At 43.6% G+C, this 27,631-nt stretch overlaps 1 protein-coding gene across 3 annotated transcripts in view; it reads left to right on the top strand.

Moving 5' to 3' along the window:
• The window catches only part of GALNS (galactosamine (N-acetyl)-6-sulfatase), a 53,044-nt gene extending 34,241 nt beyond the window's left edge, over nucleotides 1-18,803 (top strand). Inside the window, exons 10-14 of one of the 3 annotated variants that reach the window (XM_088460795.1) lie at nucleotides 9,542-9,678; nucleotides 11,377-11,479; nucleotides 15,018-15,139; nucleotides 16,644-16,761; nucleotides 18,318-18,803. In XM_088460795.1, coding sequence (XP_088316921.1) covers nucleotides 9,542-9,678; nucleotides 11,377-11,479; nucleotides 15,018-15,139; nucleotides 16,644-16,761; nucleotides 18,318-18,404 — 567 coding nt within the window. In that variant the 3' untranslated portion in view covers nucleotides 18,405-18,803. Of the gene's footprint in view, nucleotides 1-9,541; nucleotides 9,679-11,376; nucleotides 11,480-15,017; nucleotides 15,148-16,451; nucleotides 16,554-16,643; nucleotides 16,762-18,317 lie in introns of those variants that run through there. The other 2 variants (XM_088460796.1, XM_088460797.1) reach the window with 2 other exon arrangements.
• The last annotated feature ends 8,828 nt before the right edge of the window (nucleotides 18,804-27,631 follow it).

Below are 27,631 nucleotides of genomic sequence, written 5' to 3'. Positions count from 1 at the left end.
ACGATAGTAGTTTGCATTATGCTGACAGTGAATTAGACGATAGTAGAATGCATTACGCTGACAGTGAATATGACGATAGTAGAATGCATTACGCTGACAGTGAATATGCCGATAGTAGAATGCATTACGCTGACAGTGAATATGACGTTAGTAGAATGCATTACGCTGACAGTGAATATGACGATAGTAGAATGCATTATGCTGACAGTGAATATGATGATATGACAGTGAATATGATGATAGTAGAATGCATTATGCTGACAGTGAATATGATGATATGACAGTGAATATGATGATAGTAGAATGCATTATGCTGACAGTGAATATGATGATATGACAGTGAATATGACGATAATAGAATGCATTATGCTGACAGTGAATATGATAATAGTAGAATGCATTATGCTGACAGTGAATAAGATGATATGACAGTGAATATGACTATAGTAGAAAGCATTATGCTGACAGTGAATATGATGATAGTAGAATGCATTATTCTGACAGTGAATATGATGATAGTAGAATGCCTTACGCTGACAGTTAATATGATGATAGTAGAATGCATTATGCTGACAGTGAATATGATGATATTAGAATGCATTACGCTGACAGTGAATATGACGATAGTAGAATGCATTATGCTGACAGTGAATATGATAATAGTAGAATGCATTATGCTGACAGTGAATATGATGATATGACAGTGAATATGACGATAGTAGAATGCATTATGCTGACAGTGAATATGATGATAGTAGAATGCATTATGCTGACAGTGAATATGATGATATGACAGTGAATATGATAATAGTAGAATGCATTATGCTGACAGTGAATATGATGATATGACAGTGAATATGACGATAGTAGAATGCATTATGCTGACAGTGAATGATGATAGTAGAATGCATTACGCTGACAGTGAATATGATGATAGTAGAATGCATTACGCTGACAGTGAATATGATGATAGTAGAATGCATTACGCTGACAGTGAATATGATGATAGTAGAATGCATTAAGCTGACAGTGAATATGACGATAGTAGAATGCATTATGCTGACAGTGAATATGATGATAATAGAATGCATTATGCTGACAGTGAATATGATGATATGACAGTGAATATGATGACAGTAGAATGCATTGTGCTGACAGTGAATATGATGATAGTAGAATGCATTACGCTGACAGTGAATATGACGATAGTAGAATGCATTGTGCTGACAGTGAATATGACGATAGTAGAATGCATTGTGCTGAAAGTGAATATGATGATATGGCAGTGAATATGATGATAGTAGAATGCATTATGCTGACAGTGAATATGATGATAGTAGAATGCATTATGCTGACAGTGAATATGACGATAGTAGAATACATTATGCTGACAGTGAATATGATGATAGTAGAATGCATTATGCTGACAGTGAATATGATGATAGTAGAATGCATTATGCTGACAGTGAATATGATGATATGATAGTGAATATGACGATAGTAGAATGCATTATGCTGACAGTAAATATGACGATAGTAGAATGCATTATGCTGACAGTGAATATGACGTTAGTAGAATGCATTACGCTGACAGTGAATATGACGATAGTAGAATGCATTACGCTGACAGTGAATATGACGATAGTAGAATGCATTACGCTGATAGCGAATATGACGTTAGTAGAATGCATTACGCTGACAGTGAATATGACGATAGTAGAATGCATTACGCTGATAGCGAATATGACGTTAGTAGAATGCATTGTGCTGAAAGTGAATATGATGATATGGCAGTGAATATGATGATAGTAGAATGCATTATGCTGACAGTGAATATGATGATAGTAGAATGCATTATGCTGACAGTGAATATGACGATAGTAGAATACATTATGCTGACAGTGAATATGATGATAGTAGAATGCATTATGCTGACAGTGAATATGATGATATGACAGTGAATATGATGATAGTAGAATGCATTATGCTGACAGTGAATATGATGATATGATAGTGAATATGACGTTAGTAGAATGCATTACGCTGACAGTGAATATGACGATAGTAGAATGCATTACGCTGACAGTGAATATGACGATAGTAGAATGCATTACGCTGACAGTGAATATGACGTTAGTAGAATGCATTACGCTGACAGTGAATATGACGATAGTAGAATGCATTACGCTGACAGTGAATATGACGATAGTAGAATGAATTACGCTGACAGTGAATATGACGATAGTAGAATGTATTAAGCTGACAGTGAATATGACGTTAGTAGAATGCATTACGCTGACAGTGAATATGACGATAGTAGAATGCATTAAGCTGACAGTGAATATGATGATAATAGAATGCATTATGCTGACAGTGAATATGATGATATGACAGTGAATATGATGATAGTAGAATGCATTATGCTGACAGTGAATATGATGATATGATAGTGAATATGACGTTAGTAGAATGCATTACGCTGACAGTGAATATGACGATAGTAGAATGCATTACGCTGACAGTGAATATGACGATAGTAGAATGCATTACGCTGACAGTGAATATGACGTTAGTAGAATGCATTACGCTGACAGTGAATATGACGATAGTAGAATGCATTACGCTGACAGTGAATATGACGATAGTAGAATGAATTACGCTGACAGTGAATATGACGATAGTAGAATGTATTAAGCTGACAGTGAATATGACGATAGTAGAATGCATTACGCTGACAGTGAATATGACGTTAGTAGAATGCATTACGCTGACAGTGAATATGACGATAGTAGAATGCATTACGCTGACAGTGAATATGACGATAGTAGAATGAATTACGCTGACAGTGAATATGACGATAGTAGAATGTATTAAGCTGACAGTGAATATGACGTTAGTAGAATGCATTACGCTGACAGTGAATATGACGATAGTAGAATGCATTAAGCTGACAGTGAATATGATGATAATAGAATGCATTACGCTGACAGTGAATATGACGTTAGTAGAATGCATTACGCTGACAGTGAATATGACGATAGTAGAATGCATTACACTGACAGTGAATATGACGTTAGTAGAATGCATTACGCTGACAGTGAATATGACGATAGTAGAATGCATTATGCTGACAGTGAATATGATGATAGTAGAACGCATTATACTGACATTGAATATGATGATATGACAGTGAATATGATGATAGTAGAATGCATTATGCTGACAGTGCATAAGATGATATGACAGTGAATATGACGATAGTAGAATGCATTACGCTGACAGTGAATATGACGTTAGTAGAATGCATTACGCTGACAGTGAATATGACGATAGTAGAATGCATTACGCTGACAGTGAATATGACGATAGTAGAATGCATTACACTGACAGTGAATATGACGATAGTAGAATGCATTATGCTAACACAGTTGTAATGCTACTTAAAGCATTTTTACAGTGTCAGCATTGGCACTTTAAACCTGATGCTTAACCATTATATTTAAAGTGATAATACTGACACAGAGCCTAATTCAGTAAGAATCGCTATTGCGATTGCAATTGCGTTTACGCACGCATTCTAACTGCGAAGATATGCTAATGTCTGCGCTCTCAATACCACACGCAGCCTAACATATGGACACCCACTTTACCTTACACATATCCTTAATGTTTAGCAAGTCTGCGAAACTATCGGTAACATAGAGTACCATCGGAGCCTCACGCATACTTGCACAAGGTCAGACCTTACTCAGAAATTGCTAACTTCATCGCAGGCTGTGAAATCCCTATCGGTGTATGGCAATGCAGTGGCTAATTTATGTACGGCCCTGCAAAGGTGTTCAAGCACACTGGCACGCCTGCGTTTCGCCGACCACCCTCCCGTCACCACCCCCAAATGGTTGTTCATGTCAATCACTCTGCGACCGGTCTGCGTAGTTACTGTGATCGCAGTGGAGTACTTGCGCACTTCGATGCATGCGCAGAACGCAATAATCGGCCGATTGCGTGCTTAATCACTGTTGCGATCGGTAATTAATCAGGACCACAGTTAATATACTTTTATTAGCATTCCAACTGTAATGGCATAACGCCGTATGCATTAGCCTGTCGACATGTTGATTATTGATTATTGACGATATTTATGTGTTCCCATAGGTCAGTGCTGTGATAGAATCCCATTTATTTTATTTGCCTAATCTGCCACGGTGGAATATGGAAAATATGGCCCGTTTGTGATAATTTCCTGACGACAATGAAGGCAGCTATGATCAGTCTCGTCAATCCATGAGACATGTCTGGATCAGGCTTTCCTACAATCCCGATTTGGCCGGGAGCCTCCCGATCTTTTGGTGCCGCTCCCGGGCCCCCGGCAGGCAGCTACCCTCATGACCTCCCCCCCAGAATAAACTAAAAACCCCCGCAGCGGGGAGGGCGGTGACGCAATTTGCGCTGAATCGCGTCATCGTGGCCCCGCCCCCTGCTTCACAATGCCGAAAATAACAGCATTGTGACGTGATCACGTGCCCCGCCCCCAAACGTGACGTCATGGCTGGGCACGCCCCCCGCTGTTAGCCGACAATCAGCACCCTCCAGGAACTGATTGTCAGCAAGTATGGTCTCGATTATGTCTGATTTGGCAGCCACCTTGCGGTTCTGTCTCCCGATTGTTGTAAAGGCAGAATCAGCCTGTGTATGGCAATATTAAATGATTAGTACCATCTCATTAAATAAATCAAACTTCCAATGGGTGGCCGCTCCAGAGGTGGGCCTGCAGCGTAGTCCGAAATTCAAATAGGGGATCCACGCCAACCGCCACCTCAAACGCTGCCAAACATCATCGGCTGGGACCCCCTGACACTTGGTGAGGCCACTTGGTGTGGCTCCCCTGTTTGAATTTTGGACTGTCACACACTTAGCACACAGTCACTGCGGAGGGACTTTCCAAACTCCCTGTATAATATTTTATTAGTGTTTAGTCTGTGCCCACTGTGAAGCTGTTTAATTGACTGTGATGTTTCTGCCTTTATGCTTCTACTGCAGATCTCTGAGTTGCTGGATTGGCAGTGAGAGGGTATTTAATACAAGTTTACCTATCGCCCTTTTAGCTGAAAGGAAGTAAAAACCATAAGATTATCCATCTATCTGCCTGTGCTTCATTGATAGAATTATATCTGATCAGCAGAAGTAATGTATTCTTCTGTATGCTCACAAACCGGCAGCAGAACCTTTATTTTTGTTTCTCCCTGGAAAATAAAAAAAGAAGGTGTCTCTGAGAGCCATCAGATCCTATCACGTCTGAATTCTGTATAATATTGCCACATGGTGTACATAGTGAACAGTAACACAGTAAAAATACAATATATCAAATGCAACATAGAATCAAAGCAAATGTACCAAACTTCACACCACAGACTGGGTAGGAGAAGGAGCAGGGGTAGGGCAACTCTCTGGAGCTAGGAGGAGGATCCAGAGGCACATTGAGGGGTCTATTTACTAAGCTGTATTAGGAGATAAAGTAAATGGTGAAAAGGTACCAGCCAATCAGCTCCTAACTGACATTTTTCAAACATAGCCTGTGACATGGCAGTTAGGAGCTGATTGGCTGGTACCTTATCACCGTTTACTTTATCTTCTAACACAGCTTAGTAAATAGATCCTGTATGCAGCCAATTGGCAAGAATACAGAATTCGTGCTACTGAAGGAGAGAAGGACAAAGGAGCAGAGCGAGGCACTGGTGAAATGAATAGTGCTGGGGAAGAACAACAGGGTGGAGGGCCCCGCCCATTAGAGTTTACATACTAAGGGAAAGGGGTAAACTGAGAGTGTGAACTAGGAGGGATACTTAGTGGAGAGGAAGAACAGTATCAAGCTGTCAAAAGGGCTGGTTTGCTTAACAGAAAGGTATGGTTTAAGGGCACTTTAAAGCTAGAGAGACTAGTAGAGAGTCTGACTGGGTGAGGAAGTGAGTTCCAGAGGATGGGAGCACCTCAAGCAAATACTTGAAGTCAAGCATGAGAGAAAGTGGTTGGAGGAGGAGCGGAGGCGGTGAGTAGGAGTGTGGAGAGTGATGAGGTTAGAGATGTAGGGAGAGGCAGAGTTTGTGAATTTGTTGGAAGGGGCAGAGTTTGTAAGAATTTGTGAGAGTAAGTAGCTCGAACTGAGCAGGTGAAATAGGTTGCAAAAGGGGAGGCAGGCACTGTACGGTGGGAAAAGAAAATTAGATGAACAAGAGCATTGAGAATAGATTGACGTGGGGAAAGGTGAGAGAGTGGGAGACCAGAGAGGAGGAGGTTACAGTAGTCTAAGTGGGAGATGTGGTGTGTGACTGGATATTTTGGTGGCATTGGGTGTACGGAAGGACCGAATTCTGGTTGCGAAGATGAAAGTGGCAGGATTTAGAGCTGGCCTTTAATGTGGGGAGAAGATGAGTTGCGAATAACACAGAGGCAGCTGACTTTAGGTATAGAAGAGAGGGTGATATTATCAACAGAGAGAGAGAGAGAGAGAGAGGGAGGCAGTTGGTGACACCTGATAAAATATAGGGAGAGAGGTCAGTGAAGGAGAGGTAAATTTGGGTGTAGATGGTATTGAAGGCCAAAGGAGCTAATAAGTTTTCCAAGGATGGATGTATAGAGGTAGAAGAGGGATGAGAACATACCCTTATGGGATGCCTACAGGTAGAGGAAGTGAGGTGGAGATAGAAGTAGAGACAGAGAAGGAGCAGTTGGAGCGGTATGAGTTTAACCAGGAAAAATAGAGTCGCTGAGGCCAGTGGAGTGAAGAGGTAAGATAAAGCCTCAGAAGAGAAGCAGACTTCATCCCCAGTGGTGAGGGAAAAGAGTAGGAAGGCAGATAAAGGTGGGTGGTGGGGGAGAGTATGCTGGAGAGAGGAGATGGCACTGAGGTTGGCTTAAATTCTGGTTATAAAGTGAGTGGCAAAGTCAAAGGCAGATAGGGAGGAGGGTTGTGGAGGAGCAGATGGCAGAGGAGGGAGTTTAAGGTAGCAAAGAGGTGGTGTGGGTAAGAGGATTGAGAGGAGTTAAGAGATTTGAAGTAATATTGATTAGTGTGATACAGAGCGGATTTGTAGGAAGCAAATATAAATTTTAAATGGAGGTAGTCAGCGTGACTGCATGATTTCCTCTAATATTGTTTAGCTGACCAGGAGCATTTTTGAAGGTAGCAGGTGAATATGGAGAACCAAGGATGCAGAGCAGACCGGCAAAGCCAGAGCATGATGTCTGGTCAGCAGTGACAAGGGCAAACATGAGGATAGAGTTGTAAAGTGAAACTGCTTGGACAGGGCAGGTAAGGGTAGAGTTGGGAGGCTATCCAGAGAGGAGGTTAAGAGGGCAGTGTCAAGAGGAGCCAGGTTGCACTTGATACGGGAGGTGAGGGTAAAGCTGGGAGGGAAAGGCCAAAGCAGAGAAAGATGGTGGTCAGCGAGAGGTAGATTAGTGAAATCATATATATCACAAAGCTGGGTCAAATGAGTAACCTCTGTTGTGAAGGGGGAGATGGCCCATTGGGTGAGGTCAAAGAAGGAGGTGAGAGAGAGAGAGTAGCTTGGAAGAGGCAGCATTCATGGGATTGTCCAATATGATATTGAAGTCACCCATAATGAGAGAGGTCAGAGAATAGGGACCGACAAAGCCTGGAGGCAAAGTAATCTAGGACGCGCGAGGAGGGACCATGGGAGCGATAGATGACCGCTACATGAAGGCGAATACAATGGAAGAGTCAGATATAGTGGACCTCAAATGAGGAACAGTAGAGCTAAGGTTATGTGGGTAGGACCCAGAGGGTGCAGGAGGAGGAGAGTAGTACTCCCACTCCACCACGTCAGTCACTAGGATGAGGGGTGTGAGTGAGAGAACAATGGGGGAAGTCGTCTCACTTCTGTTTAGAGTCTGCAGTACAGGGTCACCGGCCTTTATTAAATGAGATATCAATCCTCCAAAAACATTAATTAATTGGTTCAGATATTTCTTTCTGTAAATTAGCATTGCCTTTATATTTTTACAATTGGACATTTGTGTTGCCCTGGCATGACACACAGCTGGGTATAGTATAAACATTGCAGAGATCACAGCAGATCAATGTCATATCACAGGGCAAAATATTCTACCAGATAAATACATGGCTGAAAAGCAGGGATGGAACCAGAAACATTATGCAATGTGTGTAGTGACCCTTCCATAAGGGAATATATTTGCTAATAAATTATTTCTAAAGGAGGGAAAGCCCCATAAAAGCAGCGTTACCACCTAGAAATACTTTTTCTAAGGTGCTGATCTGCCTCTAGAAGGATTTTTTGGGGTTGCTCTATGCAGACCTTTTTCCCAAGGCCCCTCCCTTTCTCCCACAGCCCCATGTTGGTCCAGCTGTCCTCTTTTTTGTGCCACCATCTAAAGGTGGTTTATAAGAATGAATGTGCAGGTTCTGCTACAGAGCAGCAGAGTTCTGCTGAAGCAGAGACTGTGTGCAAGCATGGGCAAAGCACAGCATAGGTACGTTTGCATAAATGTGTCCCACGCTGACCACAAGACAGAAACGCACGTGTCTGTCAGGTGACAGATCTCATGTGGGCGCTGGACCGGTGCACGATATCAACTAATGATAATGGCAGTCAGCTTCCGCTTATTGTTGGAGTTTGTCTGAATCCCTCCCACTGATACTAGAAATCGTGTGTCTGCTGCGATTTGTATACGTTATTTCACTGATATTTGCCATCAGTCCACTGCACAAAACAGATTCCCATTTGGTCTTTTAAAGTAGTAGACAATAGATGCATGTATGAGTACAGAAGGGTCCACATACAGTACATCTAAGCTCCTTACGCGTTAAACAGCCCTTTCAAGTGTTGCCATGCATGACCCGGTAGCGTCAAGCGTCTTTTCGTGTTTCTTTTTACCTTCAAATGTGTCTTACTTGCATAGCAATGCAAATATATAGCACAAGCAAGTTTACCTATCACCCTTCTAGCTGAAAGGAAGTCAAAACCATAAGAATATTCATGTATCTGCCTGTGTTTCATTCATAGAATCATATCTGATCAGCAGAAGTAATGTATTCTTCTGTATGCTCCCAAACCGGCAACAAAACCTTTATTTTTGTTTCTCCCTGGAAAATAAAACAAGAAGGTATTTGTGGATATATGTGATGCTTGTGGTTTAGACCAACGTTCTGTCCAGCTCTACATGAGTCCCATTCTTTGTAAATGTAAATTAAATCAAATTGAAGAACAGTTCTAGAATTTGTCCTGTGTAAACCTTTGAAATGATGCCTGGCATAGGGACACTAGTAAAAATTTTATTGTTTCTATATACAATTTTGCATAAAATCCCAGGTTATGTTTTATGTCTGCTTTGACTCTCACATGTCTTGGCAACAGAGTGCAACAGCTTTCATATAACTTAGACTGCAATGTTACATACAACATGAAATTATCTCATTAATAATATTAAAAGCACGTTGTTATATGTATTTCTGGTATTGTTACAATTTGGTATAACATTAAATATATTTGATTACTGTAAGGTGAGCTACCAGCTGGGCAGCATCATGGATCTATTCACCACCAGCCTGGCCCTGGCAGGAATAGACCCCCCTGTGGACAGAACCATTGATGGCATTGACCTTTCTCCTGTCATTTTGGATGGCAAAGTAATTGAGAGGTACGGCCCACACAAAATCTACATCAGAGGTGGGATGAAGGAGTTGGTGGTTGCCATATCTATAGATCTATAATCCAGGAGTCTCTTGTACATTGATGGTAAAGTTATTATGATAACTAAGGTGGCAAGTACTTCTCCAGCTGGAAAGCTATCTAAAGCTGCACAGAGACTCATTGCTTTGTCACATAACATCAAATTGGCGTCAAGCGTCTGGGTGTGCGGGCCCAAGTGGTAGGCCCTCCTGATCAAGATTGGGTGAATGTCAATGGGAATTGAATAAAAATTGTCCAATAACTATGATTCATTCATGTATGCAGTTACCAACCAACTGCACTGGCTTGCTCACATGAGACCCCCGTGTGTTGTTTTTTTTTTTAATAATATTTTTATTATACAATTTAAACAGAGAGTACACTTCTCCACATAACATACAAAAATATAATAATTCAATGACATAGTAATAAAAAGAAAAGAAAAGGCGTATGCCATACAAAAAAGACAGATTCTCCACTTAGTAGTCAGTACCCTATAAAGATAGTACATAGAACATAGCATGGACCATATAGTGGCTGAAGAACACACAAACAATCCAACACAACACATCAAATATCCTCATTCCGTACAATGTAAATTCTATGAACAGTAAGATTTACCCTCAGAATGGTGGATGGCCCTTTTCAAGTATCTCCGTATTATACCAAGTGGTCATATTTACTACTGTACGTATCACCTTTCTTTGGTAGATGGTGATGAGGTGCCAATATATGGGAGCCATATCTCAAAAAAAAGTGAGCATTATTTTCAATATCAAGTGAGATTTCCACCCAGTCCATATGATAAAGATACATTAATCTTGGTAACATATGCGTTAAGGGAATAGAATTAGAATCGATCCACTGTGACAGGATCGTTTTTTTTTGCTGTTCCTGCAACTCTAGCTAATAGCAAATGTTTTCCCCTCGATATTCTCGGGTGGATTGTGGGAGGATAATAATTCCACAGCGCCCACGCCATAGATATCTTAAAAGGAATATGTAATAATGTAATATACTATTTATTTAGGATCGTACTTCTTTCCAAAATGTCTGAACAATCTCACAGGTCCACAAACAATGTACGATGTCAGCATTGGGTGTTAAGCACTTATAACAATTAGAGTTGTATGATGTTCCTGTTAAGTATCTACTGTAAGTTTTGGTGTACAATACGCTCTGTGCAATATTTTATAATTCATGTCTGCATATGAAGAGACCAATTGTTTATTTAGTGTAGTGCAGGATGTAATGACATGTTGGAGCGTTAACTCTGGACATGTAGCTTTCCATTTGGCCATGCCTGTATCATTTTTGGAAAGGTCTAACCGTCTTCGCACTTAATCATAAGAGACCCCCATATTTTGTACTGACAGTCAAACAACTGAATCTGTTCAGTATATGTACAATTTTCCTGCACACAGTTATGGGCAGATTTAGCTGTAAATAAGGGTCCCTGATTGCTTTAGAGTAAATACGCTTTATTGGGTTTGCTGACATCTCTCTCACTTTATATATTTATATATTTTTTTACCCCACATGCCATCTCTGTTAAGTCACCCCTCAGTAGGCATGATCTGCTTGAGGTTCTGAACACATTTCCTGCATGAACGTTCCTTTCGTCTTCCTGTTTTTGATTAATGGTCTGTTGTGTTTTCATTGTCAGGCCTATTTTCTATTATCGCGGCAGTGAACTGATGGCGGTCCGATTGGGCCAGTACAAAGCTCATTACTGGACCTGGAGTAACTCATGGGAGGAACTGTCTGAGGTAAATAGCCCTGACTTGTCATGTGACTACATCACTCCAGCCCTGTGTTTCTGACATTAATATTATTATTAATAATAATAATAATAATAATAATAATAATAATATGTGTTGGGGGATGCATTGCAAATGAATATACTAGGTGAAATATTGCTGAGCCTCCTACCAAAACTTGACATTCTGAATGGTAATGGTGGTCGGCGCATGTGAGTCTTAGACAGGATTTCCATGATGGCCTTCCGGCTTTAGAAACCAGCATCGCCGCACCCTATAGAAGCCTCAAGGCAGATCTGCTACTGTCTACAATACAAGAACATTTTTTGGCAGAGTTGTAATGAACCAAAAAAATTACTATACCCTATTAGTAAGCAATTAGTGAGCCATCCTGTGCTCAGCCGATGTGATATGATACATCACCCATAGCCCACAGTAGAATGCTAACTCTTCTCTCAAACAAGAAATATATTTGCTTCATTTTTTTGTTCAGTTTGTACAGTTTATCTGTAATATTACTGTACCACAGTATGTGACCGGCAAAGGTCCATCGCTTCCGATGATTAAGCCATTGAGTAATTGGTAAATGTTGCGGAGGATAATTGTAGATGTGCTGAAATAACGTCTCTTAGTACAGATACAGCATCAATGAAACAATTTATCTCCAGGGGCCAAGGTGTGAATACCATCTATTTCTGGTCTTACCTGCTGCCTGTGTCCATGTAAGGGTGTGCATTCTCTCAGCTGCTTTTGTCCTCTGGGATTTCAAGTAATGTAGATATATCAGAGGTTTCAGAGATAGATGGACACTTCCATGCACGTTTTTGCAAGGTAAAAAGAGCATGGTCACTCTGCTGTGCTGTATATGCAGGCTACCCCAAAAAAATGAGACAGGCACCATCTGCATAGCAGGCTCTGAACTCTTCACTATTCTCATTGCTGATGTTTTGCATTGCAATCAGTTTGCAATCCCTTTTTACTATCACAGAACTATGGATTTTGTTTTAAACTGGTGCAAAGAATAAGGTTTCTGTAACCAATGGCAACCTATTAGATACTTATGATCATTGTTTTAGCATTCTTTAGAACAGGGATGGGGAACCTTTTTTTTTGCCGAGGGCCATTTTAACACATATAACATTATTTGCGGGCCCGGTGCAAGCCATGCCCCCTCCGTGTGATGTCATACGATGGCGAGGCCACAATCACTGGTATTTACAGCAATGTAAGGGCAGCGGTGTGACCGTCTGAAGCTTCCTAAGGATGCTCTAGGCGGCACTACTGCATATATTCTGGCTGCAGTGTGCCATTCTAGGTACCCTGCTAGCCAAATGAGGCTAGCAGAAAAAAGCTCAGAGGGCCAAACCAAATGATTCTGCGGGCCTTATACGGCCCCCGGGCCTGAGGATCCCCATCCCTGCTTTAGAAAATGAAATTAATGTTGGGCTACTGTGCACTTGATTTTATACAGTGCATCCGGAAAGTATTCACAGCGCTTCACTTTTTCCACATTTTGTTATGTTACAGCCTTATTCCAAAATGGAATAAATTCATTTTTGTCTTCAAAATTCTACACACATTACCCCATAATGACAACGTGTAAAAAGTTTTTTTGAGATTTTTTTCAAATTTAATTAAAAAAAAAACACTAAGAAATCACATGTACATAAGTATTCACAGCCTTTGCCATGAAGCTCAGAATTGAGCTCAGGTGCATCCTGTTTCCAGTGATCATCCTTGAGATGTTCCTACAGCTTAATTGGAGTCCACCTGTGGTAAATTCAGTTGATTGGACATGATTTTGAAAGGCATACACCTGTCTATATAAGGTCCCACACTTGACAGTGCATGTTAGAGCACAAACCAAGCATGAAGTTCAAGGAATTGTCTGTAGACTTCAGAGACAGGATTGTTTCGAGGCACAAATCTGGGGAAGGGTACAAATCTGGGGAAGGGTACAGAAAAATATCTGCTGCTATGAAGGTCCCAATAAGCACAGTGACCTCCATCATCCGTAAATGGCAAAAGTTCGGAACCACCAGGACTCTTCCTAGAGTTGGCCGGCCATCTAAACTGAGCGATCGGGGGAGAAGGGCCAAAGTCACGGAGGTGACCAAGAACCCAATGGTCACTCTGTCAGAGCTACAGCATTCTTCTGTGGAGAGAGGAGAACCTTCCAGAAGGACAACAATCTCTGCAGCAATCCACCAATCAGGCCTGAGTGGCCAGACGGAAGCCACTCCTTAGTAAAAAGCACATGGCAGCCCACCTGGAGTTTGCCAAAATGCACCTAAAGGACTCTGTGGTCTGATGAGACAAAGATTGAACTCTATGGTGTGAATGCCAGGCGTTATGTTTGGAGCAAACCAGGCACCGCTCATCACCAGGCCAATACCATCCCTACAGTGAAGCATGGTGGGGTGGCCACATCATGCTGTGAGGATGTTTTTCAGCGGTAGGAACTGGGAGACTAGTCAGGATAGAAGGAAAGATGAATGCAGTAATGTACAGAGACATCCTGGATGAGAACCTGCTCCAGAGCGCTCTTGCCCTCGGACTGGGGCGACGGTTCATCTTTCAGCAGGACAACGACCCTAAGCGCACAGCCAAGATATCAAAGGAGTGGCTTCAGAACAACTCTGTGAATGTCCTTTAGTGGCCCAGCCAGAGCCCAGACTTGAATCCAATTGAACATTTCTGGAGAGAAGTGAAAATGGCTGTGCCCCGACGCTTCCCATCCAACCTGATGGAGCTTGAGAGGTGTTGCAAATAGGAATGGGCGAAAATAGCCAAAGATAGATGTGCCAAGCTTGTGCTCCAGGCGGCACTGCTGCATATATTCTTGCTGCAGTGTGCCATTCTAGGCACCCTGCTAGCCAGGCATATCGTGCTGTATAGCGTATTGAGGCTAGATGAACAAGGACACATCTAAATGTATTAGAAGAACAGTGATTTGCAACATGTTGCAATGTGACCACATGTGGTCATTTATGTCTTCATTTGCAGTCCCCAGCTCCTTTGTGCTTAATTGTCGTCATATTTACTTATTATATCTGATAATGCTTATTTAAAAGGCTTGCTGATATGTTATTACAGATAGTTGTCCTTTTTCATTGATTAAATATATTTATTTAATTTATAAGTGAGATTCAAAGTAATGCATGTCCCTTTTAAAGTTTATAGGGCCACCAAATGTGCTCCCACAAGTGTATAAGGTTTTGGCTGACAGTCAAACAACTGAATCTGTTCAGGATGTGTCCAGTGTGCCTGATCCCATTTACTGTATTCCTTTTTAAAAAAAACTGTAACCAAAAGAATCAAAACAATCAATGCTTTATTACAGTGTCAGCATGTTGGCAAGGCATGCTGATACTTGTAATACACATCAGTACAAGTGCCAAAGTATGTCTGATTTAATAGAAATATGTAATTCCCCTTTAAAATATGTTGTATGAAATTGTGTAAATCTGCAAGTAGAAGATCAGTTTGCTTATAGCTTTGTGTGTAATTTCGTTATTATCCTAATAGAGGGTGGATCTGGTTGCAGGGTATTAATTTCTGTCCAGGACAGAATATTACTGGGGTAACAACACATGACCAAGTGCAGCACGAGATCAATCCTCTCTTATTCCACTTGGGACGGGACGCTGGAGAAAAGTATCCCATAAGGTAACAAGGTGATTTCCTATTTATATATTCCTTATGTTATATCTATGGGTGTAGCAGTGACCTCTGAGCATTTTAGTCTGTGATTTAAAGTGACAGATGTCGTCATGAGGTGAGACAAGTGAGAGAGGTGCATGTTGGGTTCTTTGCACGCTTAAGGACCAATTTATCAATATTGTCACAGTTAAATTTGATTGCTTATCTCCACATATTGTTAGAAATTATTTTCAGACTAATTTATTATTATTATTAATTTCTCCTGCGATGAGCACACTTTGGTGACTGACCATTCTGCCCTCCACTCTGTCAACCCCTCTCTGCTGTTCTGGTCGACACGATAAAAGTCGACGTGTGAGAAGTTCGACAGGGTCAAAAGGTGAACATTGAAATGATCGACACATTTTTTTTGTTTAGGGATATGGTTAGGCACTTACCGGAGGTTTAGGGATAGGCACTTACCCCAACAGTTAGGGTTAGGCACCAGGAGGGAAGGTTAGGGTTAGGCACTTACCGGAGGGTTAGGCACTAGAAGGGACGGTTAGGGTCAGGCACCTACCCCAATGGTTAGGGTTAGGCACCAAGGGGAGGGTTAGGGTGAAGATTAGGGTTAAAAAAAAAACATGTGTTGTCCATTTTCATGTCGACCATTTGTACCTGTCAACCTACTTACATGTCAACCTTTAGTTTGTCGACCTTTTGTCCCTCCTGTTGACCTATTGACTGTCTAACATCTGGTGTCTACCTTTTAACTGTAGATCTTTCAATCCACATGCTCTATCCATACCGCCGGCGCCCCCTCACAGCTCTAATACCGCCGGCGCCCCCTCACAGCTCTCATACCGCCGGCGCCCCCTCACAGCTCTCATACCGCCGGCGCCCCCTCACAGCTCTCATACCGCCGGCGCCCCCTCAAAGCTCTCATACCGCCGGCGCCCGCTCACAGCTCTCATACCGCCGGCGCCCCCTCACAGCTCTCATACCGCCGGCGCCCCCTCACAACTCTCATACCGCCGGCGCCCCCTCACAGCTCTCATACCTCCGGCGCCCCCTCACAGCTCTCATACCGCCGGCGCCCCCTGACAACTCTCATACCGCCGGCGCCCCCTCAAAGCTCTCATACCGCCGGCGCCCCCTCACAGCTCTCATACCGCCGGTGCCCCCTCACAGCTCTCATACCGCCGGCGCCCCCTCACAGCTCTCATACCACCGGCGCCCCCTTACAGCTCTCATACCACCGGCGCCCCCTCACAGCTCTCATACCGCCGGCGCCCCCTCACAGCTCTCATACTTATTTTGTTCCTCCCACCACTTCTAGGTCTGTCCCATCTGCCTTGCAGTGGGAGCTGTTGGAGCACGCGCCTGGGCTTCAACAGCACGCACATTGAGTGGACGGGACAGACCTTTCACAATTATTATGGTAGCTATATGCTTTTTGTATTACAGCATAACGTTGCAATCACAAGGCTTCAGTTTGCTCTCCTCTAATACTATTCCTATCCCATTATAGTATATTAAGTAGTGAGTACCAGTCTGCAGTGTCCATGATTTCCTCTGCGGTCCGTCAGCACAAGGAAGCCTTGGTTCCAGGGGAGCCCCAGCTCAACATGTGTGACCTTGCTGTTATGGTAAGTCTCTGCAAGCGCTCAGCTCTTGCCTACCAGCACACATCAGTGGTGAAAAATGTGGCACAAATGCTTCTAGAACTCCATGTTCTAGAGAGAGAACCCTGTCCCATTTCATTCACACCCGTGATTCTGTTGTAGATCTTATTATGAGATGCTGGATCTATGAAGCCACAGTAAAATCAGTTACAGTGCCTTGCAAAAGTATTCACCCCCATGGCTTTTTACCTTTTTTGTTACATTACAACCTGTAATTCATTTATTTTAATCTGAATTTTATGTGATGGATCTGCACAAAATAGTCTAATTTGGTGAAGTGAAATGAGAAAAATATATATAAAAAGAATCTTTATAAATAAAATTCTGAAATTTGGCATGTGCATATGTAATCACCCCCTTTGCTATGAAGCCCCTCAAAACTTCTGGTGCAACCAATTACCTTCAGAAGTCACATAATTAATGAAATGAAGTCCATCTGTGTGAAATCTAAGTGTCACGTGATCTGTCAGTATAAACACACCTTTTCTGAAAGGCCCCAGAGGCTGCAACACCACTAAGCAAGAGGCATCACACCATGAAGACCAAGGAGCTCTCCAAACAAGTCAGGGACAAAGTTGTTGAGAAGTACAATTCTGGGTTGGGTTATAAAAAAATATCCAAATCTTTGATGAACCCCCGGAGCACCATCAAATCCATCATCATCAAATGGAAAGAACATGGTACCACAACAAACCTGCCAAGAGAGGGCCACCCACCAAAACTCACAGACCGGGCAAGGAGGGCATTAATCAGAGAGGCAGCACAGAGACCAAAGGTAACCCTGAAGGAGCTGCAGAGTTCCACAGCAGAGACTGGTTTATCTGGGCATGTGACCACAATAAGCCATACACTCCATAGAGCTGGGCTATTCTTCAGCAAAACCTGTTTCAGTCTGCCTGTGATTTGAGACTGGGACAGAGGTTCACCTTACAGCAGGACAATGACCCGAAGCATACTGCTAAAGCAACACTCGAGTGGTTTAAGGGGAAACATATAAATGTGTTGGAATGGCCTAGTCAAAGCCCAGATCTCAATCCAATTGAGAATCTGTGGTCAGACTTGAAGATTGCTGTTCACAAGCGGAAACCATCCAACATGAAGGAGCTGGAACAGTTTTGCCTTGAGGAATGGGCAAAATCCCAGGGGCAAGATGTGGCAAGCTCATAGAGACTTATCCAAAGCAACTTGCAGCTGTAATTGCAGCAATAGGTGGCTCGACAAAGTACTGACTTTAGGGGGGTTAATAGTTATCCACGCTGAAGTTTTCTGTTATGTTGTCCTAAATGTTGTTTGATTCACAATATAAAATAAAACACAACTTCACAGTTGTAGGCATGTTCTGTGAATGAAATGATGCACACCTTCAAACAATCCATTTTAATTCCAGGTTGTGAGGCAACAAAGCATGAAAAATGCAAAGGGGGTAAATACAGTCTGTATTTGAATGTATGTTTAATATCTTTATTTTCTGTTCAGTATGTGCTTTCTGTAGTGTAATGTATGTGCTTTCTGTGTAACAGAACTGGTCCCCTCAGGGATGTGAGAAACTGCAGAAGTGCCTGACTCCCCCAGTGTCCGCACCTTGGAAGTGCGTCTGGCCCCACTAAGGGATTCCTGGCTCACCTGAGCTTTGTTTCATCTTCAGGCTTTGTAGCCGATTAAAGAAAAGTTGATATAGTTGAACTGACTGAAAAAATCAAGACTATAATAGGGCTGGCTGATGTGGTCCTAAATACTTGCTTTGCTCTACACATCCATGAAAAGTCAGTCAGACGCTGAGTTGTAAAGCTGGACTGCAGGAGCAAGCTATTTTTATCATTAAAATACAGAGTCCATTTGCTTCTAGGGGCAGCAGGTCTGTCTCTTCTGATGATCAATCATTTACCATGGACAATTGCATAGGTTGTTATTGTAAAACTCACAAACAAGGGTATTTATTATGACAAGTGTGGATATATTTCTTGTTTAGGAGTCTGTGAAATTAAATACAATTGGTTGTGGTGTCACTCTGTCTCCATATCATTGATCCATGTCATTGTACAGTGACCGACCATAAGGGTTATACCTGTACAGAAACAGTACTCACAGGACATCAGGTGGAGTCATACAGATGTGTTCTAATATACCTAGCCACAATACATCAAACAGAATAGCAAAATGTGTCCAAAAAGAGTTACATTTATGCGACCCACGCAGAGTTGGATGCATTGGCATGTTTGTAGCTACAGCTCCCCTCCACGTACCCGCTACCACCTGCTTCTTCTCGTGGACCTCTTCTGTACTCTTGCTACAGCACGTGCTCATTCCTGCTCCATCCGTAAAACACTCTTATTTGTGCTACCCAGACCAAATGTGCCCCTAGTTACTGTATTCACCCATCTAACCCCATGCGCATATGTGTACCATTATTAACTACAGTACGGAACAGCAACCATCCATTCTCATCTCAGCTCCCTATGGATAAGGTAATCTCCTGTCTGTGTTATTCTACTGTCTGTGTCATTAATGTTACTATTTTCCCGTGAAATGTTTTATCCTACATTGTTTTGTCATGCAGTCTCATGACTTGCTGCTGTCTCTGCATAAGCAGCCATACACCACTCTGCCTTTATATTATTGCCTTTACTATCGTTGTGCCCGTTCTTTTCTACTGACTCATCATGGCTCACCTTTTTTGTTCCTCCTTTTCACACGGGATGCGGTCAATATCCCGACCACGGGGAATCCGGCACTCTGAATGCTGGTGCCGGAATCCCAACATTTGTCAGAATCACGGCGTCGGCATCCTGACCGCCGGAATCCTGAAGGTAAGTAGCGGACATGGGGGGAGGGTTAGGCACTAAGGAGGGAGGGTTAGGGTCAGACACCGGGGAGGGTTAGGGAGAGTCAGAGGGTTAGAATACTATTCTAACCTTGTCGTGATTCTGACAGCCGGCAACCCGTAACCATCCTCTTTCATGCAGCCTTCCCCAATCCCCGCCAGCGGCTCCCCTCAGTGATCTCATCATACAGTCAGCCTTCCCCAATTCTCCTGCAGAGCCTCTAACCTTATCCACATCTCTCCTCTGCCTTCCCTTCACTTCTCGTTTGCCCTCTACAATGTCAGATCAGTCTGCAACAAACTGACCCACGCCCACAATCTTCATTTCTAACTCCTGCAACCTCCTATCACAGAAACCTGTCTATGTCTGCTACTGACTCCAGAGATTCCCTCTACTATGGAGGCCTCTACTTTTCCAACACCCCCAGATCTGACTGCTATCCCGTCCACTGCACCTGCCATGTAATTCCTCCAGAACCTTCTTTCTTCTCCTTCAAGGTCCACTTGTTCTGCCTTTCAACATCACATGATATGAGCCAGCAAGGAGCTTTGGAAGCATTCTTTTTTTTTTACAAATACATTTTACACAATAAAATATATGCTTCCTCTAGCAGTTCAATGGTATGGCATGTATGGCCTGGAGCACCACTATCTAACCACGCCTTGAAGATATTTACTGACACAGTGGTGAGTCATTCGTTTTGGGCAGTATTTACATGGGGATTGGTGTGCTCAACAGTCAGCTGGAGTTGTAACCAATAATGGTGGCAGTAGAGATTTGAGGGCACATGTAGCCAAGCTAGGGGTGGTACAATCCATTAACTATCAGTCAGCTTCATCCTCTATCAGCTTTAATGTTGGCGAGTGGTGAAGTGGCTGTATCTTAATTTGCTTTCAGAGCTGTGTATGTGCCAGACGGTCATAGCTGATTCAGCAATGGTAAAAGGTTTTAGAGCAGGTGAACTGAAAACCCATTGGCTAGACCTAAAGTGCATCTCCCATGTTTGGTAGAAGGTTGAGCCATTCTAAGCGAGTTGGGGGGGGAGTCCTTGGCATTATAGACCTAGACAGCCTTTGTTGCAGTATGGGAAAAGTTGAGGCACTTTGAGATTGTATGGAAGTCAGAGGGTATGAATTCTCTGCAAATGTGTTTTAATATTGATCAGTCATGTAGGGCCAGTTCTAACAGTGTGCTGGCTGACATTTACATTTTTGGAAGCTGTATAGAGGCACTTCAAAGGCCATTATGGTCCTCACTGTAATGAAAGAGTGGTCTAGGGACAAGATTTGAAAACCAAACCACCGGGAGCTAGTAATAAGGTAAAAGTAATGAATTCTCATAGTGCCAGTAATATGTAAGGGTGTAAGTAATATGTAAGGGTGTAAGTAATATGTAAGGGTGTAAGGGAGGCAGCATAATTTGCAACTACTTTTGTTATAGTGTTCTGCAGGGCAGGCCGCTGGTCACTGTTTCATTGTGCCGGAATGCTGTAGTGTCAGCTAACACCATGCTATACCGGGTTGGGTATGAGATCCCGATGGTCAGGATGCCGCTGGTCAGAATACCGTCAGCGGCATCTCGACAGTCAGAATTACGACACCCATAAGGAAACAAGGTAAGACTAATCCTTACCCTTAACTCTCTCTCCCCGGTGCCTAATCCTAAACTCCCCCCCTTGTGCCTAAACGTAACCTTCCACTCATCGCACCCTAAACCTCTCTGGTGCCTAAACCTAACCTGCCCCTCTAGCTTCTAAACCTAACCTCCCCCTCCCCGCAACCCTAATGCTAACCCTTGCCCTTAGTGTCTAACCCTGTACCCTAATGCTTAACACTAACCATCCCCCTAACGCCCAATGTTTATCTTCAGGATGCCGGCGGTCAGGATTCTGGTGCTGACTACATCCCGCTATACCAATCCAGTACCATCCAGCCAAATAAAGAGAGAGAGGTGCATAAATAGGGGGTGAGTGAATAGAAGCAGAACGATATAGAGGAACTGCCGGGAAATGGTTACAATCCTGGCTTTGGTTAAAAGCATCCGGAAGTTCATGTGGATAAAGGACTGTTGGAGCACTGTGACCTTAGTATGATCAAATATCATCCCAAGGCTGTCTTTGTGAGACACAACCCCTACTTGACAGGATAGCGCATGGTGGGATTGCTGGTATGAAGCTACGCCCCTGGTGACATTGGCTGTCAGTCACTGAGAGTGCTAGTATAAGGAGGCAATAATGTGGACTAGCTACTTCCCCAGTAGAGGTAAATCTAGCAGGATTACAGAATTCCGAGGCTTCCTCTGCACTCTCACCAGGGGTATATGCAGCACTGGAGGCAGTGTTACAATGAATGGTCACAGCGGATAGGATTTGGGGTCATAAGGACCTTGTGTGGTGGGGAAAATCATGGCATGGTTGGTATTGTAATGAGGGGAAGCCAGCAGTGGTAGCATAATAACTATGGGCAAGGTGGCTCCAGCTTCAAAAGTTGGTCCTCCATGGGCAGCATGCCCAAGATAAGTGAGGGGTTATGTGTGCCAAGTGCTGGTTATGAGAAACATTGTTAATGTGCTTCCGAGGTAGGTAGAACCCCTCACTCTCAATTGTTGATCGGTATATATTCTGTAGGGTTGGCATCCTAAGTTTTACCTTAAAATATTATATGTTAAAATTTGTTGAATTGTTGATGCTAGTGCTTAGCTTACATGTAGTTAATAGTTATATTTACAAGTATTATTTTTGTCTTTGAAAATCACCCCTACCCACAAGAAGTACAGAGTGCATTGAGATAGTGGAACCTCTTCTTGGGAGCAAATGTATGCCTTTCCTCATGGCTGGAAACCATAATGTTTTTGGGTACAGATACCCTGGGGCAATTTGATTTCATCTTACAGTGATCAGACGGAATCTGTATGACATACCGCCGGATGTGAGCCCGGCAGATGTAATACCGACGCCGGGAGACAGAAGAGTGAAGATCCCGACAAGGTAATTAACTATCCTATCCCTAACCCTCTCTTAGTGGTGCCTAACCTCCCCCCACCTAGTGCCTAACCCTAACCCCAGGGGTTCCTAAACCTAACCCCCCCTTCCCGCACCCTAAACCTAACCCTCCCGGGGGGGGTGCCTAACCCTAACATCCCCCAGGTAGTGCCTAACCCTAGACCCCCCTTCCCCTAGCTTAATCCTAACCCTCCTGGGGGGTGCCTACACCTAAATCCCCCCGGGAGCCCCTAAACCTAAGCCCCCCCCGCAGCTGTCCACTCCTTCGTTCGGTATGCTGGGCGTTGGGATTTCGGCGGGTCGATAATTATAGGCTTCGGGATTTCAACACCTATCATTAGTCCCATGCCAGGATTTGACAGTCGGGAAGCTTCCTGACCGCATACCGATCAGACTTCAGTCAGCAGCAAGGACTTCCAAGATCCAAATACAATCACTTACCTGGCATGTTGCAGGGGATGCAACCGCGGCCATATGAACTTTTGCTGATACGGTTGTATCCCATGTGACTGAGGGCCTGATTCAGCAAGGAACTCACGGATGCATACGCACACAATTGGCTGATGTTCGCGGTCTGCACATGCGTCTGGGTCGCAGTGCATATGCGCGAACTTCACACTGCATCCGCAAAAGCGAGCGCAGTGAAGACTCAGACCCAGGGAAAAGTGATTGACTGGAAGTGCCATTTGGGGGAGTGGTCTGCCGAACGCAGTGCATTCGCATCCCGTTACAGGGGCGTGCATAAATTAGCCCTGAGATGCCATACGCAGCCTGGCGTCTCTCTGCGTGCAGAAAGTCTATCAACTCAGGTCTACTGTACCTTTAGTTTTGCGTGCGGCTCCGATGTTACTCAATGTTCCCGATGTTTTCTCAGCCTTGTGCATCAGTACGGATGTTAGCGGAGGGTAAAGGGGGTGACATTATGTAGTGCTGGGCATCTGCATCTTTGTGCTGCGATTGCCGTGCGTATGCATTCATTAGGATATTCTCGCAGCGGCCGGGTGTGTAAGGCATGGTTTTAGTCGGAGAAAAACTCAGCTCAGCATATAGTAGAGATGGTGGCTTTGGACCATGCTGTATGAGTATTAGTCAGTGTGGCACAACAGTGGGCCCTGCAGGCTGATCCTCAAATGTTTGAGGAGTTAGCGGTGGTGATTGAACGATACCTGACTCTTGGGAAACTGAGTAAGACCAAACAGGGTTTCCAGCCAATACCTAAGCAAAGAACCCAAGTCTCAGTTCTTAAGCGAACAACCTACAACCAGCTGTGTGTTTTGACTGTGGCGAGTTCGGTCATGTGCGCCGAAACTGCCCAAAGCCCCAAAGCAGGGCAAGTCGATGGATTTCAGTGCTGAAAAAAACAAATTGACCGGTGGTCAGCATGCCTGCTGGAAGCACTAATCCGGCGGAAACTACCTTGTTTCTTTTGATGGTGTGAGTGGAAGGTCGGGAGGTCTGGGTATAGTGGATACTGGCAGTGAATTAACCATCATCTCTGCCAACCTGGTTCCACCTGGGGCTAATCAGGTGCTACCCCCGGGAAAAATTTTATGTGTACATGGGGATGTAGAAGAATGCCCCTGTGTGCACCTCCCGATAATGATAAAAGGGCGATCTCTGAAAGTGGTAGCCGCCAGATCACCCTACCCATTGATCCTAAGTCAGGACACTGTTACAACAAGAGGTGGTTACTTGGCATGATGACAGCAGACGGACCAAGAGCCAAGCTCTGCAGCATCCAAAAGTTTGGTGGCTGTAACACCCCCCTTGGCCACTGAGCAGCCGGGGGGGAGTGAGACCGAGGCACAGTGCTTTCCCATCGGCAAGGAAGTGTCTTTACAGGACTTTGGCCAAGACCAACAGAATGATGGTAACTTAATAAACGCATTTGAAAATGTTGTAGAAGTAAATGGTAAAGAAAACTTGGCTTTACCAGCAGAAGGTGTACCGTACTTTGCATTGAAAAGTGATTTTTTAATATTGTGTAACCTATTTGCAGGGTAAGAGAGTAGACCAATTGTTGGTTCCCCGGAAATACGAGCAGTTGGTGTTGAGGGCGGCTCATACACACCTGTGGGGTGGCCATTTAGGGATGGAGAAAACTCTCCAGCGTATTCAGTTAAGATTCTTCTGGCCCAGCATTCATGTGGCAGTAAAAAAATATTGTCAGGAATGTCCAGTGTGTCAGAAGACAGCACCCCGGCCAGGGTATCGGGCGCCCTTGGTTCCCCTCATTGTCATTTTTGTACCTTGTGAGAGAATTGGTATGGATCTGATAGGACTGGTGGAAAAATCTGCTTGTGGGCATCAATACATATTAGTGGTAGTAGATTATGCCACAAGATACCCGGAGGGCATACCGCTACGTAATATGAAATTTAGCACTATTGCCCGGGAGTTACTGATGCTATTTATCTGTCTGAGAATACCAAAAGAGGTCTTGACGGATCAAGGTACCCCTTTTGTAACTAAATTAATGAAAGATTTGTGCCGACTGTTAAGAGAAGATAGGATTACTACCTCAGTTTATCACCCGCAAACAGATGGTCTAGTAGAACACTTTAACCAGACCCTGGAGAATCTAGCAAAAAGCTAGTTTCTCACCACTGTTGATTTAACAAAAGGATATTGGCAGATTCCTTTGACTGAAGCTGCTAAAGCAAAAACAGCCTTCTCTACCCCAGAGGGTTTGTTCCAGTACAAAATGCTGCCTTTTGGTTTGCATGGAGCCCCAGCAACTTTCCAGAGGGCTATGAATAAGTTGCTTCGGCCCCACAGGGAATATGCAGCTGTATATTTAGACGACATTGTCATCTTTAGCTCTGACTGGGAGTCACACCTTCCAAGGGTAGAAGCAGTGTTACAGTCTTTAAGGGCAGATGGGTTTACCGCTAACCCTAAGAAATGTGCCATTGGAATGGTGGAGGCGTAATACTTGGGATCAGGGCTGGATTATAGGCAGGGTGACAGGGGCGGTCGTCCCGGGGCACCCACACATAGGGGGCCCCCACACCCTGTACCTGACCCTTGGCCGCTACTACCTACTAATTACAAAAGGGAGTACAGCATAGCTGTCTCCGCTGCAGTCCCCGGCAGCTCAGCTGTTCCTACAGCGGCTGCTGAGGAGACTCAATGCAGTGACAGGCACAGTCTTGTGAGATTATGAAGTCAAATCTCGCGAGACTGTGACTGGTCTACAGTGAGCCTGGCTGCATACAGTGCGTGTGGGGCAGAGCAGCTGCTGAGAGTGGATGGACACCCAAGGAGCCCCTTTACTCTGCCTCAGCATTTCCCCTGGCAAATGAGCAGCGAGCCTTATATGAGCATTTGAAAGTAAGTTGTATGTGCATATATATATATATATATATACAGTAAAAAAATTATGGACACTCATCGTTCAGTAAAAAGCTGATAGTTTACTCACAAAATGCAGTTACACAGTCGACGGTGGTAGCTTTGCTAAAGATTGTGCTGTCTTGACAAAGGACCTTTGTGGTCCGAAACGTCGACTATGTAACTGCATTTTGTGAGTAAACTATCAGCTTTTTACTGAACGGTGAGTGTCCATAATTTTTTTGCTATGCACAGGACTCAAGTGTCTCTAATGGAGCACCCCACCTATCCCTTTGGATTTGACATATAGTGCAGTCTTATTGGATTGGATTACTATATATATATATATATATATATATATATAAAGTAGATTGGTTCGGCACTCAATGTTCCTCTTAATAAAAAAGTACCTGGGTGCTCGCACAATGAGTAATGTAGAAATCCAAAGTGTGCTGTCGCAGTGTACGACAGACCACAGCGCGTCACTCCAGGATGTATAAGTTAAGCCAATTTATTCAACGTTTCAAGGCCCTTGCGGCCCCGTCATCAGGAAAAAACAAACAGTCACAAACACACAAAGAACACTTACCTATATACCCCACCCGATCAAGAAGACAAGGACAAGCTGCTCCACAGTCGCGTTCACGTGGCTGGAGGGCGCGGGTCGCCCAATGATGACATCACCCGACTCACCTCTGGTGGTTGCCTAGGCAACCTAAGACGCTACTGCGGCTGGGTGCTGACGCCGATGGCCACAGCAACCCTAAGCCGCGATCGCGTGACCAAAGGGCACAGGTTGTGCTGGGGATGGCATATCCCATCTCACCTCCAGAGGTTGCTATGCCAACCTACAACGCTCCTGCGGCTGTGGAGAGTCTAACAGGCAAAGAAAGACAAAGGGACATACACTAATCACTTATGTAAAGAACAATCAATGGACTCATTACTATCTATAGAGACCAGTGAAGGTTAATATAGAAGAGTGAAGAAATAAAGAGACCCACTGAGAAAGTAGTTTACATCAAAAAGATATACAAATATAGATGAAAAAACGTGATTAGCATATGATACGGAAAAGTAAAAATAAAGTAAAATGAAAAAGAAAAAAGTACAAACACATAAGACACATAAATATAAAAAAGTTAAACTAATCATAACCAAACTTGAATCTCCACAATCAAATCCATAACTAAAATACTAAAGCTACTACATATGTGAAAAAGGGAGTACATGATCAGAAAGATAATCATAAAGATAAGTGATCCAGTTAAGGACCCACATGAAAAAATATAATAATATAGCAAGTTATCAGGATTAAATAAAGGAATTCCAGGCTATGCGTTCATTTAGACCGCCAGGCTGGGTTGTATTCATCCGCAAAATCCATCTCGCCTCCATTCTCATAAGTGCTCCGATCCGGTCACCCCCCCTCGAGAGGTCAGGAATATGGTCAATGATTTTGTACCGCAGTGATCGGATCGGAGCACTTATGAGAATGGAGGCGAGATGGATTTTGCGGATGAATACATCCCAGCCTGGCGGTCTAAATGAACGCATAGCCTGGAATTCCTTTATTTAATGTCACTGCACTAGATCAGAGGTTCCCAGACTCCATTACAGTCCAGGTTTTAAGGATATCCATGCTTGAGCACAGGTGACTTAATTAGTACCTCAGTCA

Source organism: Taudactylus pleione, unplaced genomic scaffold (genome assembly GCF_031769625.1).
Source record: "Taudactylus pleione unplaced genomic scaffold, aTauple2 ptg000985l, whole genome shotgun sequence".
NCBI lineage: Eukaryota > Metazoa > Chordata > Amphibia > Anura > Myobatrachidae > Taudactylus > Taudactylus pleione.
Note: the sequence above shows the minus strand (reverse complement) of the source record. Positions and strands in the feature narration are given on the sequence as shown.